Consider the following 20,182-nt stretch of genomic DNA (forward strand, 5'->3'; position numbering starts at 1 on the left):
TGGGACAAAGCTGGTACTCAGGCTTTGGTTAAATAGGGCGCATAATGGTGCTGCAAGTTCCTGCCTGAGTTCATGTAGGATGCAGCCTGGGATGTTATCAGGTCCCATGGAGGCTGTATTTTTTGCCTTTAACAGAGCAGTGATGACCTGTTCCCTAGATATAAGGGGAAGGGGGCAAGTACTGGGAATGTCCTGATTTACTGATGGGGGACAGATGCAAACATAATACAGAATTAACACCACCTATGTACACAGAATCAAAACAATAATAGGAACTATTTACAGAAGACTGCAACATGTAAGAACATTATGACAGCAGAAAGGTGGAACTGAAAATTTGAGAAAGGGGTGGTGGGGATGGTAACGGTGAAGGTAGATTAGAGGAAGAGAATGCAAAAGGAAAGGGACAAGTGGGAGAAATTAAAGAGAAAAAAAAAAGGGAAGTAAAATGGGGAATGAGTGGAGAAAAGGGGGTGGGTATGGACACAAGTAAAATTTAGTGGCACAAGTTAGACTGAGAGTGGTTTGTTTAAGCTACATGACTCTACTATTGAAACATTGGCATTATGCATTTTTAATACGCTTCACTTTAGTTTTGTGTGAAGCTGCGGTGGTGTAGCGGTAGCGTTGTCGCCTCACAGCAAGAGGTTCTCCCATTCGATTCTTGGCTGGAGTACCTTCTGTGTGGAGTCTGCATGTCCTCCCCGCGGTCGAGTGGCATTCGAAAGACATGCGTGAATGGGTGTGCCTTCGCTGAAGGTTGGGCATCGGGCTGGCACCGCGGCACCATAAAAATTGACTGCCAATCATTAGCAGACTGGAGTTCCGCTGTGGCGACCCCTAACTGGGAAAAGCCGAAAGAAAAACAAAACTTTAGTTTTGTGTGAAGCTCTTTTCACTGACATTGTGCAGTCACACTAAGTACAGTTGTGTACACTTACCATAAATGTAGATGTTCGAGAGTATTCACTGTTGCAGTCCTAACATATGGGTTATCTGGCTCCCGTTAGCCCTCAGTCGGCCCGAATACCAGAGTCCTTGGTATATGACGTTGGCTGCCATCGGCTGTAAAACTGATGTCAGAATGTCAGGTATAAAGGGAGGCGGCTGATGCCATTTCCTCAGTTTTTCTTGCCTTAACTGTCAGGAGCCCCCAAAAGAAGGCTAACCCAAGAAGGAAACACCCTGGAAACATGCCATCCAAAAATAACATATCAAGTCTGTGCCTTAGGAAAAAAGGGGAATGGAGGGTGGGAAACTAGGACTGCAACAGTGAATACACTCAAACATCTACATTTATAGTAAGTGTACATAACTGTACTATGTTCTTCATGTTTCACTGTTGCAGTCCTAACATATGGGTTGATTCCCAAAGCCCAGGAAAAATATAAAAGGGGGGAGGAAAAATCACAGATTAAGGGTTGGTAAGGAGGCCTTGCAAAAGTGCAGAGGCAAAACCAACCCTGGATTTAGAAAACAAAGGTAGATTGTAATGCTTTGTGAAAGTATGGACAGAAGACCAAGTAGCTGCTTCTAGAATGTCCTTAGTAGGCACACCTCTCAAAAAAGCTGCAGAAATAGAGGCTGCTCTAGTAGAATGGGTACAAATACCCAGAGGGGGGACATTCCCATGCTGCAGGTAACTAAAGTGAATACAATGAGCAATCCATTTGGAGATGGTTTCTTTTGAAATAGCTTTACCCTGAGCCCCAGGAGCAAAACTAACCAACAACTGCTCAGACTTCCAAAAGGGTTTAGTCCTGTTTAAGTAAAATCTCAACTGTCTGTGCACATCAAGAGAGTGCAGAATCCCTTCCCCTTTATTCTGGGGGTTATTGAAAAAGGTGGGCAGATGAATAGACTGGTTAAGGGTCAGACTGGAAACCACCTTCGGCATAAAGGAGGGATTAGTTCTCAGAGAAACCCAATCTGTATGAAAAATAATGAAAGGTTCTACTGCAATTAAGGCTTGCAGCTCCAAAACCCTTCTGGCAGAAGTAATAGCCAAAAGAAAGGCAGCCTTCCATGAAAAAAACTTTAATTCTGCAGAGGCAGCAGGTTCAAAGGGAGGTAGAGTAAGCTTCTCCAGGACAAACTTAAGATCCCAAGCAGGAGTAGGAGCTCTTCTAGGAGGTCTAAGATTGCTAGCTCCCCTCAGGAACTGCTTCATCATGGGGTGAGAAAAAATTGGTTGCTCAAAAGAACAATGAGCAGAAATTGCTGAAGCATGAATCTTAATTGAAGAAAAGGAATGTCCACCATTAAGTAAACCTGCTAGATAATCAAGAATGAGGAAAAGAGAAGGATGAAAAGACTCTTCTCCTTTAGCCTGCATCCAAGAGCAGAATCTCTTCCATTTATCTGCATAGGATTTCCTGGTGCTAGGCCTCCTGGCCTCATGAAGAACTTCAACTACCTGCTGGGAAAGATTTAAATGCAGAGTTTGAAGATGAGGATGAAGAAACTTTCCCCCTTCCTTAACCAACAGATCTGGTACCAGGGGAAGATGCCAAGGCTGAGCTTGGGAAAGGCTGCAAAGAAGGGGATACCAATGCTGCCTAGGCCAATCTGGTGCTGTAAGAATAGCCTTTGGTTTTTCATCCCTTATCTTTAGCAGCACTCTGGGAAGAAGAGGCAGAGGAGGGAAGGCGTACATTGAGAGTTGTGTCCATGGGAAGGACAAAGCGTCCACTCTCCAAGCTTTGTTGTGAAACTCCCTGGTGCAGAAGGTTTGAAGGAGATGATTGGTTTGAGAGGAGAAAAGATCCACCTGAGGAGTTCCCCAATGGTGAGTGATGCGATGGAAAATTATCTTGTTCAGTTGCCACTCGTGAGAATCCAGAACGTCTGCTCAATTGATCCGCCAAGGAGTTTAGCCTCCCTGGAAGATACTGGGTTATTAGATGTATGCCCATGGAAGCTGCTAAGGACCATAGTTTCATGCTGTGTCTGCACAAAGGGTAAGAGTGAGTCCCCCCTGCTTGTTGATGTACCACATCTCTGTGGTATTGTCTGTCCTGATCAGAAGAGTCCCAGGGTAGAGTAGGTCTTTGAAAGCCAGCAAGGCCTGCTGCACTGCCATCAATTCTTTTAAGTTTATGTGCAGATGAACCTGTTGAGTGCTCCAAGTCCCCTGTATGCCCTACCTCCCAGATATGCCCCCCATGAATAATCTGAGGTGTCTGTGGTGAGAGTCTGGCTGGCAGGTGGTGGGCGGAAAGGCAGACCCTTGTTCTGAGAACAGGCTGTTGTCCACCAGAGAAACTCCATTTGTAGACAAGGAATAAGGGGAAGAATCAACTCTAAGTCCTGTGTGTGTTGACACCAAAGATTCTTGAGATACCCCTGAAGTTTTCTCATATACAGCCTTGCATAAGGGATCATCAGGTTACATGAAGCCATGAACCCCAGTGCTTACAGGAATTGCCTTGCAGACAGCTGGGTTATGCTTGCCAAGTTCTTGAAATAAGCTGAAAGATCTTCTTGTTTGTCTTGAGGGAAGAATACCATCTGGGTGGCTGTATTCAGACTCGCTCCCAGGAAAACAATCTCCCTTGTAGGAATCAACTTTGACTTCTTTTTGTTGAGAGTGTAACCCAAGGAAGTGAGAATGTTCTTCACGAAGTCCAAATCCTTTTTTAACTGTTCTGGGGAGTTTGCTTGAAAGAGACAGTCGTCCAGGTAAGGATAAATTTTAATGTTTTTATGCCTGCAAAATGCAATGGCTGGCACCAGGCACTTTGTGAAAACTCTGGGAGCAGTAGATAAGCCAAAGGGCAGAAAGAGAATTGGAAGTGCTGCTCCCTAGCCCTGAAATGAAGAAACTGCCTGCAAATTTCCATTATTGGGATGTGCAGATAAGCCTCCTTGAGATCCAAAGTTACCAGCCATGAATCCTTGTCCAGCATTGGCAGTAACTGAGTGGCCTAAAGGTTAAGGTGTTTGCCTTACAAACACAAGGTGCAGGGTTTGAGACACACAAGGGATAATTGGCTAGGCTTAAAATGGCCCACAAGGGCAGTTAGCCTAGTACTAATCTATGAACCTATGAACCTAAGAGTGAGCATCTTGAATTTGGGAACCACCAGAAAAGTGTTTAGAATAGACAGATCAAGAACAGAGCGCCAGGTGCCCCCTTTATGGGTACCAGAAAAAGTCTTGAATAAAAACCTAGGCCTGCCTGATTTGCAGAAACTGGTTCTACAGCACCCATAGTCATTAGAGAAGAAATTTGAAACCCTACCTCTGCCCTGAGAGTTATACGTATGTCTGGGTGCCCTTGCAGAACAGGGAAGGTGTGAAAATAAAACTTGTAACCTTGGTTTACTATGTTGAGCACCCATTTGTCATCTGTGATGGTAGACCATACCTCTGCGAACCTGGATAACCTTCCGCCCAAAGGAAACCCTGGGCCCGCAGAGGTAGGCACAAGAAGGCCGGAGTCATTGAGAATGCTTGCTTTGGGAAGCTGGCTTAGAACTTACTGATTTAGCAGAAGAATAATGCCACTGTTTAGCACTTTGAGGGGCAGAAGCCTGCCCTCTGGAAGATCTGAAACCCCTAAGGGCTACAGCAGCCCTGCTTGCCAGGATCAGGGAAAGACCAATTCTTGGAAGGATAATGCCTACTAAACTGAGGAGGCTAAACCTGAAGGAAATCTTTTAAAACTTGCATAGATTTTGCCTTATCTTCCAACTTTTTCAGTACCTCCTCAGCCTTGTTACCAAAAAGGTTGTCTTTGTGCAGAGGAACATCCAGCAATTTAGATTTTACAGGTTCGGAAAGGGGCTGCTCCCTAAGCCAAGCATGCCTTCTAATAATGGAACCAGTGGCTGCTGCTCCGCAGGAAGCCTCCAAGGTGTCAAAACCACAATGAAGTGAATGCTTCTTAACCAGAGTGGCAGAATTTAGTAAATCTTGTAAGTCTTTGTTCTAACAAAAAACAAGTAATCTCCGTAGTATCCCTGGAGTCTCATAACAACCCACTAAAGTGTAGTGGGTCTAAAAACAAAACAGTGTAAGAAACTTCTCTGTGTGGAAGATTTTCAGTCCATATATTTCAAAATGAAGGTAATAACAATACTAATTATACAATTATATAGGTTTTTAGGGTTCTTGTACACAGACCTGAAGAAGTCTAGAAGGACAAAAGCCATCTTTGTTAACAATAGGTTATGAAAATAGAAACTGATTTTTACATGCAAAATGTATATGTATATATTTATATATAATTTTTGATCGCAAAATGAACTAAGGTTAATATATTTCCAGCCATGTAGTATATTGCCTTGTATAAAATCACAGACTTAATAATCTACTTAATACTTTGGTTAAATAAGATGCACCATTAAAGTACATTAGGGCTATATATTATTATGACAGCTACTAGGTAGGGCAGGACCAGCTCGAATGTCACACTGATGGGGGAAGGGATGTGAATTTAACATGTGTACCAATAACACTGTTTTACAGCACAATAAACCACTCTCATGCCGGATAAAAAGTATATATATATATATATATATATATATATATATATATATATTTAGAAAGCTTGTGAGGAAATTATTACTCTATTTTTGTTTTACTTGGATCACTTGTCTGTGTACTTATTAAAGGATTTTCGACTGGAAACAGACTGCCTGCCTTGCTTGGATTACTTTCGAATACTTAGTAATGCTGTAGAATTATATAATTTCTATTATTACTTTTTGACTTGACGAGTTTACGTTCGCTACTTCTACTACTATTGTCTGATCTGATTAATATACAGTGATTAACTAGAAATATATGGACTGAAAATCTTCCTCACAGAGAAGTTTCTTACACTGTTTTGTAAGTCTTTGTTCTCTGACATGGAAGGAACATCCCCAAGCTTAGCCTTAATAGCCTCCAAAGTATGCTGCTGATACTTAAGCATGTGAAAAAGACAATTCGCGGATCTAATGGCAAGAGTTGCAGAGGTATAGAGCTATTTTCCCCACATGTCCAAGGCCCTAGACTTTTTATCAGAAGGTACAGGGTTTTTAGCAAAAGTAGCCTTAACACCCCTGGGATCTTGAGAAATAATCTCAGGATCAGCAGTAGGATTTTTAAAAAGAAATTGATGAGAATCAGGAACCCTATAATACCTGTCAGGTTTTCTGGGAGCAGGAGGAACAGAATTAGGAGTTAAAGAATTTTCCATGAAAACATCATCCACAACTTCCAAAACATGAGGTATTGCCAGAGGTTTATGCTGTGGCAAACTGGCTCTGGGGGCTCTGCTCTAGGCCTCTTCTCTGGAGGGGGATGAGAAGCCCTGTCAGGGTGAGGTTGGGATCCCCTGATCAAAGAAATGAGATCCTCTGCCAGGCTAAGCATTTGAGTACTAGAGCTAGGCCTGTGTGAGGGGGTTTTGGCAGGCACGGCCTTAGAAGATTTAGCTGCTTTAGCCCTAGAAAAAGCCTTAATTGACATGGATGCAGGGGGCCTAGCAGCTCCACGTGCAGGAGTAGATATGTCTAAGGGAATAGTATCTGATAAATCCTGAGAACCTGCAAGAGCAGGTGGAAATTCAGTAGCAGATTCAGCCATGCTGGATGAGGCCTCGGTTGTAGGAGGCATGCTTTCGGCCGAAGGAAGAACCGAGGACTCGGTTTCAGCCGAAACCGAGACACTCGCGGTTGGCTTAACCACGGTTTTGGCCGAAACCGCAGACCGCGAGTGTAGGTCCTTTTCCTTACACTTTTTAGCTAATTGTGAAGTCGGAGTCTCCGACGGCATGTTATAAGCAAAAGCGGAGCCGAAAAACTCCTCTGCAAACTCCGACCGAAGTCTAAGTGTCCGTCGGTTGAAGGAAGCACAGGCTAGACAAGCTGCTACGTCGTGGTCTGGGCCTAAGCAAGGAAGGCAGTAAGAGTGGAAATCCTTATGAGGTATTTGTTTCCCACAAATTAAACAGTTATTCACTTTTTCTGACATCGGCTGAGGCAAGAAAGAGTCCCCAACGGGGTACTTAGCTTTTTAGAAGTCTTCGATAGTAGTAATCTCTGGTTCTTACCGACCGGCACTTGCGAACAGCTTCTGCTTCGGGCGCCACGCGGCAAGAAAGACTGAGGAAAATGGCGTCGGCTGATGCCCTTATACCCAACTGACAGCAGCTATGACGTCGGGTGAAGTGCGACATCAGCCGAGGCCAGACCCAGACTTTGGAATCCGGCCGACCGAAGGGCTGCCTGAGGCAGGACAACCCATTTGTTAGGACTGCAGATGCATCCTTGAAGGACATCATGAGGTATTGCCAGAGGTTTATGCTGTGGAAAATCCAAAAATTCCCGGATTCTCTTCTTAGACTGAGGAAAATTTTGACTTTCCCATTTAAAGTGCTCCCTAAGAGTATTCAAAGTATCCCCAAAGGAATAATCTTCTGGAGAGGAGGCAGAAAGGATAGAGTCCTCAGCATCAGAATCCTCAAAACCAGAAAAAAAGTTGAGAATTTTCTTCCTCACCAGGAGAAATACCGGAGACCTCAGAATCTGAGACAGACAAAACATCAGGAGACAATTCCCTAGCCCTCTTAGAAGGGGGGGGGGTGAGAGCCCCTAATAAGGGAAAGAAGATCACCATCCATCTTTACCAACTGGGACTGAGGCACAGGAGGGGAGGCCGATGCCTGCTTGTGGGTAGATTTGTGGCTGGAAGGTTTGTAGTAATCCGGAGGGACTCAGACCTAGCAACTGCAGACGTCTGAGCTAAGGTAGCCGGTCTGGCTCTGGTCTCATGTCGAAGAGAAGAGGCATCAGAAGCCGGTGCCTGCATAGCGGCTCCGGACCCATCTGAGGTGGCGACAGGTGGAAGGTCTGAAGACAAAACAGCAACGTGTGGCATGAAGGACTCCATAAAGGTCTTGGCAGAGGCCTGTGGCTGAAAATCTGTGGACTGTAGGAGCTGCGACAACAGAAAGAAAGGTAAATGGCCGACAGGCACTAGTGCAAATTGCATCTGCTTCAGGCTCTGCAGCAAGAAAGACTGAGGAAATGGCGTCGGCCGCCTCCCTTTGTACATGACATTCTGACATCAGTTTTATAGCCGACGGCAGTCAACGTCATATACCAAGGACTCTGGTATTCGGGCCGACTGAGGTCTACCGGGAGCCAGATAACCCATATGTTAGGAATGCAACAGTGAAACACGAAGAACATCAATCTCACCCAAAGATTTTAGTCTGTTTGCCATTCTCTGTGACTGTGAATAGCTGCAGTTAGTATCTTTTGGTACCAAGAAGTGTGGAAAATGCAGCTCATGTTTTTTTTCCCTCATCTTGAGTGCTTTTTATTTAGTTTCAGTAAGTTTCATTAAATGAAATGAAACATTCTTAAAGAGTACACTATTTTAATTAGTGGCTCTCAGTGAAATAGCTCTCATCAAATGAATTACTGATTTCTTGACCTACAGCCATCTGAAACTGCACCCAGAAACCATTGGTCCCTAGTGACTGCTCTACAATCTGAAGCAGTCTCAGAGAACCAGCTTCTCATGCCAGGTCCTACTGAGCAGTCATGACTACTACAGCATCTGAACATCCTTCTAATGGAAGAGCACTGGAGAGGGCTGTAAGACTTCTGACGCTGGACTACTCTTCCCAATCAGTGAGCGGGCATTTTATTCTTACACTGCTGGGCTGCTCTATCACAAGAAAATGAAACTGGAGGGCAATGTACATACTTTCCATGCTGGACAACCTGCTTCCTCTTTTGCAGGTCTTCTTTGACCTCCTGAGAACACTGTCCAAAAATGACTATGCACATCTTGTTGTGCAACCATTAAAGTGTATGGACACACCCACACAGACTCCCTCCTCTGACATCACAAATCTCAAAGTTCAATGAACTTTTCAGTGACATCACAGAGGGAATTTAACATTTTACAAAGGATTCTACTTTAAGGATCATGCCTTAAGACAGACACAAACAGCAAGGAAATGCAGCTAGGCACTGCAGGCACCACATGTCGTGGTGTATAAGATAAACTCTACAGGTGTGACTATACACTTTTTAATGTAGTCCTTGCAAACAGACCAAGTTGAGCTTTGTATTTATAACCCACTCCTCACCTTGTGTTACTACACAGCAATAGCCTGTTCTCAGCCTGACTGATATGCATTAACTCGGGCACTAACAAAAACAAAGTGCTCTTGTTAACTTTAATATCGGTGACAGTGCCATTTTTAAGTTAGGTAAATTTATCTTGCAGTTCTTGTTGATGGGAACTACATGTAACAAGCAGCAGAGAACACAGGTGAGCCCTATACAGGTTCAGGGCAGCCTATGAGAAAAGAATAAGCCCCCACCCAAACAAAACAAAACATTGCTTGCAAGCATACAAGGCAGTAGGAAAAGGACTCAGCAAACTGGGAGTGCAAAAGATGTTGAACAGAAAAAATAGCACACAGTTTTCTAATCAGTACCCTCTGATGATGGCTAAGATACACAGCCTTCTACACACATCCATGTGACTCATTAACAACTTATTACATTGACAGCATGCACAAAGAGGGCTGTAGAGTGACAATTTCATATAGTCTCGCCTACAGAAACAAAACCTATTAGTAATGTTGGCATGTTTTCATGGTAAAAGCTATATTTTGACTAAACATTAAAATATAAAAAATATACGTTAAAGGGAGGTACTGTTTGACTCTGCAATAAGCAGAGATGTCTGCACATGTATGCCGTCCTTTAAAGTGATTAATTTCTTCCAACTTCCCCTGCTTTCCCAACCAAAGCATCTTATATACCCCCTTCTGACTTACTTTTTGTGATACAGTGCTCAGCAGGTAATAATCGCTTTTTAATTAATCCTTGAAGTACTGAACGAACAGACGGTCTGTGGACCAACTGCAGAACAAACAGGTGTGACTAAAACAAAAAAAAAGAATAGTTAATGGTTTGCAGTTTCTAGTACTTCATGTCACCCTTCATCCTCCACAATAACTCCTTGGGATCACCTTATTCAGATTAAAATTTCCATTCTGTAATCAGGCAGATAAAGTTCTTTATTAGATAAGACATAATATTGAGATTACTGGAGAATTTATATGCATTCTTTGTGGTGTACCAAGAAATTCAGTACAACATTCCTTTTTCATAACAGATGCTTTTTTTCTCATAAAACTCCTGATTATGCAAGTCTCTACACTTGTACCAAATGGAAAGGTAGCTTTCAGCACATTTCTTTTTAGATTGGATACCTACATTGTGCCATGACTGCTTACCATTAAAAATGCTATGTAACTCACCATACTGCAGTCAGGACGTAGTGGCAAAGGTGTCAGAGAAACAGATATTCTGACTTCAAAGTGTTCAATGTACCTTTTCAATGTATATTTTGCATGCATACATTTTCTGTCACACAGCACCCTATGTTTACTTATTTACTTATTTTACATTATTTTATTTAATATAATGGGAAAGTCAAACTAGAACACTGCCTATTTTCAGTGGAGGCCTAGGGGAAATGCTCTAGATGCATGTCTTTGGAATGTGGGATGAAACCGGAGTACCCAGAAGAAACCCATGTGAATGCAGAGAGGACATACAGACTCCGCACAGAAGGCACCCCAGCAGAGTATCAAATCAGAGAACCTCTTGTTGTGAGGTGACAACATTAACTGCTGCACACTGCACTGCCCATTTTTTCAGGGGGGGGGGTTGGCCAAAGTTCCTTACAAAGTACTCCTATCTTCCTCTGGACTGGAAAGCAGTGTTGAGTGCAATGTTATCTTTGTTTCAATCAGGGTTATCAGAGTGACTGTCAAGTCTCTCTGTCAGTTCAGCCCTGCTGTGCAGTCTTAAATATCATATCTATCCTGCCCACCATCCTCATCAGTGAATTAATCAAGTGCCCAGATCCAACCAGTTTCCTCAACAAAACCAAGATGCTGCACTATGACATCATTACTTATTTCCCAGTTATCTGCAATCTTAGTTAACCAATGGGTGATCACAAGCTCTGTCCATATTTCATTTACCACATATCTACTCCAAAGCTTACCTACCCCATGTGTACCTGCTGTGGTATGTCTGCTCTGTCCTCATGTGTCTGTTGTGTTATGTCTGCTGTGTCCCCATGTGTGTCTGCTGTGGTATGTCTGCTCTGTCCCCATGTGTGTCTGCTGTGACATGTCTGCTCTATCCCCACGTATGCCTGCTGAGGTACATCTGCTCTGTTCCCATGTGTGCCTGCTCTATCCTCATATGTGTGTCTGCTGTGGTATTTCTGCTCTGTCCCCACGTATGCCTGCTGTGGTATGTCTACTTTGTCCCTACGTATGCCTGCTGTGGTATGTCTGCTCTGTCCCCACGTATGCCTGCTGTGGCATGTCTGCTCTGGCCCCACGTATGCCTGCTGTGGTATGTCTGCTCTGTCCCCACGTGTGCCTGTTGTGGTAAGTCTGCTCTGTTTTCATGTGTCTGTTGTGATATGTCTGCTCTGTCCCCATGTGTGTCTGCTGTGGTATGTCTGCTCTGTCCCCACGTATGTCTGCTGTGGTATCCCTGCTCTGTCCCCATGTATGTCTGCTGTGGTATGTCTGCTGTGTCCCCACGTATGCCTGCTGTGGTATGTCTGCTCTGTCCCCACCTAGCCTGCCGAGGTATGTCTGCTCTGTCCCCACAAATGTCTGCTGTGGTATGTCTGCTCTGTCCTCATGTGTGCCTGTTGTGTTATGTCTACTCTGGCCCCACATATGCCTGCTGTGGTATGTCCACACTGTAGTCTGTCGGAAGAAGGACATTCTTAGGCCCCTGCAGCACCAGAAACACAACATAGAATCGCTGTTTGAGGGTACCTACCTATCTAAGCAGCTCATACTGATGGGGTGGTTCTAGACAGCAGGTCTGACAGGTGTCTCAACCATACATCATTTAAATCTCCTGAAGTTGTTCCACCTACTGGTGCTGGGAAATGGATTTCTGTATTTACTTTCAATTTTCCACAAGAGAAATGAGTGCACAGTTAGTTATCTGGGTTACTAATGAATGGTGACCCACCTATTCTTAATGGCATTCTGTGATAAACTGCATTGGGTTATTTAACACATTCCCAGTCAACCAGTAAGGAAGAAATAGCTCAATTTTTCCATCCATGCTTTAACATTGTAAACTGCTTCTTGAACTAAATGTTGTAGCATATTCTTGCATCTGTAAATATGCATATGTTTTTCAGTATATCCTTGTATCTGTAAATATGCATATGTTTTCAGTATATCCTTGCATCTGTAAATATGCATATGTTTTCAGTATATCCTTGCATCTGTAAATATGCATATGTTTTTCAGTATATCTTTGCATCTGTAAATATGCATATGTTTTTCAGTATATCCTTGTATCTGTAAATATGCATATGTTTTCAGTATATCCTTGTATCTGTAAATATGCATATGTTTTCAGTATATCCTTGTATCTGTAAATATGCATATGTTTTCAGTATATCTTTGTATCTGTAAATATGCATATGTTTTCAGTATATCCTTGTATCTGTAAATATGTATATCCTTGTATCTGTAAATATGCATATGTTTTCAGTATATCCTTGTATCTGTAAATATGCATATGTTTTCAGTACATCCTTGTATCTGTATGCATATGTTTTTCAGTATATCCCTGTATCTGTAAATATGCATATGTTTTCAGGATATCCCTGCATCTGTAAATATGCATATGTTTTCAGTATATCCTTGTATCTGTAAATATGCATATGTTTTCAGTATATCCTTCTATCTGTAAATATGCATATGTTTTCAGTATATCCTTGTATCTGTAAATATGCATATGCTTTCAGTATATCCTTGTATCTGTAAATATGCATATGTTTTCAGTATATCCTTGTATCTGTAAATATGCATATGTTTTCAGTATATCCTTGTATCTGTAAATATGCATATGTTTTCAGTATATCCTTGTATCTGTAAATATGCATATGTTTTCAGTATATCCTCGTATCTGTAAATATGCATATGTTTTCAGTATATCCTTGTATCTGTAAATAAGCATATGTTTTCAGTATATCCTTGCATCTGTAAATATGCATATGTTTTCAGTATATCCTTGTATCTGTAAATATGCATATGTTTTCAGTATATCCTTGTATCTGTAAATAAGCATATGTTTTCAGTATATCCTTGCATCTGTAAATATGCATATGTTTTCAGTATATACTTGTATCTGTAAATATGCATATGTTTTCAGTATATCCTTGTATCTGTAAATATGCATATGTTTTCAGTATATCCTTGTATCTGTAAATATGCATATGTTTTCAGTATATCCTTGTATCTGTAAATACGTTTTGCTCTTTTCTTATGTATCGTATTCACCTGGGCTGTGCCTGCAAATGGTCCACTGAGATCAGTGCACTACCCCTGTAAACAAATACAAATAAATAAATAAACAAGTGTATCAGGGTGACCCCATCTGTTTTTAATGATAATCTGGGATACCCTACAGTGGTGGGTAATATCACATCCAAGTTCCATCACTAGGGAAAAAAGGTTTTCTTTTTTCTCTTTTTTACTAGTCCTGGTTATTTACACTTCTACATTTGGGATGTTGGGATTAGAATCTACAATAGCTTTTTTTCTGAACAGCAAGGTTAGCCAGCTATTTTTGAATAGCTAAAGCATATAACATTACACAAAGCAAATCTGAACCCCAGTCCTAACAAAGTGAATCAAAACATTCTGAATCAAAATGAATTCAAACAAGCTTCAACATTAAAAGCACTAGAACGGTACCACTAAAGTCACATCCAATATGCCTTTCAATAATAAATATGTCTATAGGGGGACAACCCCCCCCCAACTTCATGCTCTCTGTATTTAGTTATGTTACAACTAAGAATTTGCATTACCACAGGGAAAGGGAAATACTTGCTTTTACAGTACAACAAATTATTTCCTATTGCAGGGGCTGTACATAATCTCTTAGATATAAGACTTAAGTAAGAGTGAAACAATTAAAATTACAACATTCCAGTAGTCACTGTAATGTCATCAATATTTTTTTCACATGTTCCTTTTTCCTCCTCCCTTCCCCTGCATGTGGTGGCTATCTGCTTACAATCTTAAGTATTATGAGAGAACAGGAACATCATGTAGACACAAATGGCACACAAGACGTCTGCGGTGCACACGTATACTGTACTATGAGCAAGATACACATCCATACTGCTGTGTATCCCAACCACCATTAGTCCTCCACGATCTTAGCCTCATGTCACCCTGCTGTCTCAATACAAAACCTATTGCAAAGCTCTTACACATGTACTTGTACTATTCCCAGCTCATACATTCATCTGCGTCTTGCAGTTCCAAGTAATGTGTGTCACTCTTAACAATTTTTATTTCTAGCATTTAAGAAGTTCACAGTCTTCTGGGCACATTTAACTTGATCCATGGTAACTATGACATGTACAATCGGGAATTTTGCAGTACAGCCTGCACTACATGTCATTAGTCTCATGCCTAATCCACTGCCACAGAGGCAGAATTTAGCCAAGTGGCTAGAATCAAGGCTGAAGGTTTAGCTATGCTTCCAGTTACCCCACCCCCTTCCCCATGGTGTAGTGGAAAGCCCAAGTAGGAACATACTAATCCTCATTCCTCTACTGCACTGAGCTTGACTTCCCAGCCAGTAGCCTCTACAGTGCAGAGCCATCTTCAAACACTGGTCGTCTGCATCATAAACAATTTGTCACCACTGCAACAGTGAGTTAACCAGACATCTTTACACCATGGTTATTTGACCTATTTTTTATTTTTTTTTGAAATTCAGTGGTTATTTAAGTAACAAGTGTGGTGTCATTTCTGTATAGTAGACAATTCCTTTGGTACTTACACAACAGCAAGCAGTGACCGTTATCTGGATGGTATTTCTCCCAGGCTGGCACACATGTTTCAGGTAGAGGGGCTTGTGGGACGTTTTGTTATCACCTCGTTCGATGGTCAAAGGTGTTGCGTTGACACTGACTTGAACTGATGCTGGCCAGTTGGTATTCATCTGCCTGTCTTCATGATGGTAACACTTGAACTGAAGTTCCAAGTCCGGTCTGAGAACACAAAAACTCTTAATAAGAAGACATACGATCTCTACTAAGCAAAGCTCTTTTCTTTACAATTTCTGATCCAGTTTTTGCTGTTACTTCCATCTTGAGATCTGGCATGAATAACATTAAGCAAATCAGAAATATCTACATTGTACAGCAAAAGTGTCTTCCTCTTCTAGTGAAGATTCCCGCTCATGGCTGGCAGGCAGAGTAATATGTGTTTGACAGGAACATTGTCTAAAAGTAATAATCAAAATATAACCAAAAGGTGCATAAACACAAGGCCAGAATGCAAAATGATCAGGACTGATCGATTAGTGAGCCAAGAACTAGATGGGCAGAATGGGGAACAGTCTTTGGCCTGTACTCATTTCCAGGAGGAAAGGTGTGGGATGCCCCACCACAGAATTATACTCTGGTGGAGACTCTAGGCAAACCCTGGGTTCACAGACCAATAGCGCAGCACACATGTATTTAGCATGAGGAATACAAACCCAGTAAGAGTAGGCATACAAAACTGGCATTACATGCAGTGTTCAGTTAAACGGGACCCAATTCAAGACTACAGGGTAAGTATACCAAAAAAGAAATCAACTCTACTGTGTGGTGACAATTGAATGTTAACTACTGCCCCTCCACCAAAAATAAGGAAAATGTAACAGAGAAATGTAAGGGTCAACATGCAGCCAGGGAGTTTCAGTGGTTACAGGGAATAGGGACAAAAGTATATAATAAATCAATAAAAACAACACTTTCTTAAAACTATTTACATTTCATGGTGCATGAAAACGCCATTCTGGGCTCATCATTCAGTACAGTGTCTTAACCTCAGCTTATATTCCTCTTTAGTTAAAGTTTTAAATTTTTCTAAAGGTGGAAATATCAACTGCGGGCGGTCAGTAGAGAAATTGCAAGATATACAGGTGCTTTTTTATTTACTACTTAATCATGAAAAGTCATTGGGCAGAAGGGCTTCTTTTCAGTGGCAACACAGTGGTACTGTCTGATTAAGTAATTTGATCACAGTAACACAGTTTGCAAGTGCAAGTTGACAGAATGAAACAGAAGGCCCATGAAATGCTCATTAGCACCTCATAGCCTTTACCTCCTAACCTAAACAACCAGAACATCTAATCTGCCTTTTTATTTATATGCCTGAGATTTACTAACACATGTGGGCTAGAAGTCTGCCACAGTCAGAGAAACTCAGCTGTACAGTTACTCAATGCAGTCCTTTTCAAGAAATGTGCCTAGACAAGTACCTTGCATACAGTACTACTACATACAAGAACATATAAAACTTTAACTCTTAGCAGGCATATCACTTCTAAAATAATACACTCTGGATGAATATGCTGGTACAGGAACAACACTGGGAAACAGTGACCTAAACAGCAAGACCTGTTTTTAACAGTACATTTCTTCTGCTTAGCCTTGGTACCGATCTTGCCCCGCCCCTTTCCAATACATTTAGATTTCACTGTAAGACTCCAGTCTTTTTTTGTGGTGGTGGTGGTGGTGGGGGGGGGTATAAGAAAGCAAGCCACTGAAGCAAAGCTGTTTTACAGTGTGGTCAACATAGCCAGGTGCAGTATAAGAGTTCTGATACATGCTGCATAAGGAAAAAAACATGCTCTGCTCTTGGTAGTTTGGTCTCTAGCTTTCAAAATGTGGTAGACATTTAAATATCTGCAATATCATGGTTCTGTTATGCTATTCACACACTTGCAAAGAAGAAACACTAATAACGTCCTGCAGTACCTGCCTGGAAAGAAAAAGTAAACCTTAACACTGCCTTACTACTAGCTGGGCCTGTACAATTTTGTATGACATACAGTTTAGTTGTATCTCTATGTCAGTCTGACAATACAAGCCATATTACTAATACTGCACTGTCCTGAACTGCTGATCTTACCATAACCAGCTGCAGCATTACTGCACACAGGCCAGTGTCACACAACAAGTGGTAGAGCTGCTTTGGTACCAGGCTAGCTTTCACAATAGCCAGTCACTATATTACCCTTGTGGTACAGAGGCATTTGTAACACAAACCATTGTGCTCCAATGTGCTACAAACAGCATGCTTCTTGTCAAGCATCCAATGGTGCCAACTCTATTCCGGACACAATTATGCACTGTCATGCAATAACCGTTATTACAGAAACAGCAAAATGTGCTTTGACTCTGTACCCCCCTCTAATGCATCCCAGACACCAGTGAGGCCTCTCATATTAAGAAACAAAATGGCGGGGCTTTGACTTAAAAGATACTTCCACTAACAACAGCTCAGTTCTTCATTCTACTGTCAGACATAACAGGCAGCACCAACAGAATAGGATTCTTTTCTGGAACTTACTAATGATGGAAGTTCTGCATCAAAAGGTTTTTTTTCTCTCTCTCTCTCTGTGTTTAAGAATGCCAATCCTTTTTGCATATTTGCCTATATAACCAGGGAACCTGGAGGTTTTTGTGATGTACACGTGTTTCAGGAAGGAGGATGTTGGCCAAAACAGTCAGTATAACTGAAACTTTATTTTTTCCCTAAGTTACAAATATATACACGTTACTTAATTTTCATGAAAAAAAGGTTTCCAAGAGCAGATTTTAAAACACAAGATATAATACCATAAACTACAGCATACATTTCAATTTCTAAACTATAAAAATCACAGTGAGGCCATTAGAAATCATAGCAGGCAGTCAGAAAGAGAAGTAGTTTGCTACTTTTCATGGAGTTTGTAAGGCACACGCCACATATTTACTGCTATAGTACATCTACTTACTTTATAAACTCAAAAACTGTATAAATGTTAGGCTGACATAGGGATATAGCTAGATTGTATGTCTCTTAAAATTGTACAGGCCCAGCCAGTAGTAACGCAGTATTAAAGTTCACTTTTTCTTTCCAGGGCAGCCTGGCAGGTACTGCAGGACTTTGGTACCATTTCTTCTTTGCAGAATTATGAACAGCATAACAGAACCAGAACATTGCAGGCATTTCAGTGGCTACCACATTTTGAAAGCTCGAGGCCAAACTGACAAGTTTACAGCATGGTTTCTCTTACAAAACTAACTTTATGAAGAAAATAAGTAAATCTAGCAACTGCAAGGGCAATTCTAAAAGAAACAAAATAGAGCTGTCTGTAAATCTTAGCAACTGAGAAGTGTAGACGACATTATCCAAATATGCTGGTGTGAGTTTGGGCTCTCATTTCTCTGCAGAGTAATTGCTGTAAGAGGTGATTAATGCGTACATACCTTAACATCAGAGTCTTGTACACGGAGTCCCTTAACTGAAAGACATGGTTGCTGACAGCCAGATTGTGCTGCAGGCGGAACGGCTCCAAAACTACACCATCTCGTACAGGAAATGTCAGTCGCAGTTCATCACTTGGGTTGCCTGAAAGTATTAACAAATGCTGTTAAAATCTTTATTTGTTTTGAAGCCATACTGGGCATAGGGTACAAGGAATTGTAAAATACCTACTTAATGGTTCCTATGTTTCATCTTTAGCTTTCCTAACTTAACATCAAGAGCAGCATCCTGGTTCTAAGTAGCAACAGGTCTTGAGACATGACCCGGTTTTCCGTAGGATGATGGTCCATTTCAGTTATATGAGTGCACATGCACGCATACCCAAACCATCACACACTCAGGTGACTTGGAGAATCACTAATCCAACTATCAGCATGTTATTGGGACACAGGAGAAAAACAGAAATTCCAGAAAAAATCCATGTGGACTCAAGGAAGACATTCAAACTCTGCAAGGATGGCACCCAAGCAGTCAGGAACTAAAGCAGGGAGTCTGGCATTTCTGCTCTTCTGCTGACCACTGAGGCATTCTGCTGGCTGGACTCAGGTGCAGCAAAAATGTAATGCTACTACAATGTATTTACTACTTGATCCACTTACCTATGCCATGCTATGCTGCAAAAATTGACTGAAGTTTATCACTCTGAGAGCAGAAGATAATGGACGAAGTTTCTGGTACTCGAAAGGACTGTGTGACCTTAAAGGTCAACACATTTCTGAGGAGGTAGTAAATGTGGCCTAGTGTAAGGCTTGAGACACAAATTTAGAAACTGTGAAAGGCAACTACTGTTCCATTAAAGACAATAAAGTCACTGACTACTGTGGAAGAAAGAGTGTGCCCTCTTGATATGATTATACCTTCTGTTAGCTGAGAAAAACAGCAGCAGCTGTTTTGTCTCTGGTAGTTGCACTGTTAGAAAAGAGGAGCAGGTGTGCCACAGGCAGCTAGTAATACTGCTTGGAGGACATGGTTAAACAAGCATTAGACTGTGAAGCAGGCTGCAAACTGAGCAGTCCCCTGATATCATGATGGAGAAAGCTGCTGAGTGCACAGCTAAAGACAATGGGACATGGCACTGAAAGAGTGGTCTCTGGCATTAAGAAAGATCTGCTTTTTAACTGGATTAACCCGGACTTCATGGTGGGACAGGATACTGCCTGCAGAACAGGATGCTGGCTTGTGACAGGACAGGAAGCTCACTGGGTAGGCCCAGGCATGGTGGCTATCCCTGACATTCTAATCAGGCTGAGCGCAGGCTAGGTGACTTGGACATGATAGGAGGGGATACTGGCTGGGCTGGATAGTCCCCAATACCACTCACATAAACAAACTACTATGTTAGGAGGATGACATGTGACCCAGGCAGCCAGTAGAATGAAAGAGTCCACCAGTGGGGAAATGAGAGACTAGCAGCTCCAAAACATCATTGTGGGACAGAATACAGATCCACATATCACAAAAGAACAAAATTACTGGAAAGGTGATCCCAGCAATTATAGTTGAATAAGACACTAGTTGATTGAACCCAAACATCAATGTGGGATAAACGCTAGGTGGCAGACCATGACATTAAGTGGGCCATGACGCTAACTGGGTAGCCTCTGACTTCACAATGGAACGAGATACTGTCTGGTTGGTCTTTGACATTACAACGGAACATGATGCTGACTATGTGGCCCCTTCTATCATAATGGATCATGATAATACCCTAGGTGGTCCCTAACATCATAATGGAACATGATACTGGCAGGGTGACCTCTGATATGACAATGGCATGAGGTG

The 20,182-nt window shown here is 41.9% G+C and overlaps 1 protein-coding gene across 6 annotated transcripts in view; it reads right to left on the reverse strand.

Moving 5' to 3' along the window:
- Nucleotides 1-20,182, reverse strand: part of ZMIZ2 (zinc finger MIZ-type containing 2) — a 698,887-nt gene that overhangs the window by 91,746 nt on the left and 586,959 nt on the right. For all 6 annotated transcript variants that reach the window (XM_044084229.1, XM_044084228.1, XM_044084227.1 and 3 more), the window contains 3 exons: nt 18,343-18,484; nt 14,877-15,087; nt 9,794-9,899 (listed from right to left, as the gene is read on the reverse strand). In XM_044084229.1, coding sequence (XP_043940164.1) covers nt 9,794-9,899; nt 14,877-15,087; nt 18,343-18,484 — 459 coding nt within the window. The remainder of the gene's footprint in view (nt 1-9,793; nt 9,900-14,876; nt 15,088-18,342; nt 18,485-20,182) is intronic.

The sequence above is a fragment of the Protopterus annectens genome, chromosome 9.part0, assembly GCF_019279795.1.
Source record: "Protopterus annectens isolate FY-2018-M chromosome 9.part0, PAN1.0, whole genome shotgun sequence".
NCBI lineage: Eukaryota > Metazoa > Chordata > Ceratodontiformes > Protopteridae > Protopterus > Protopterus annectens.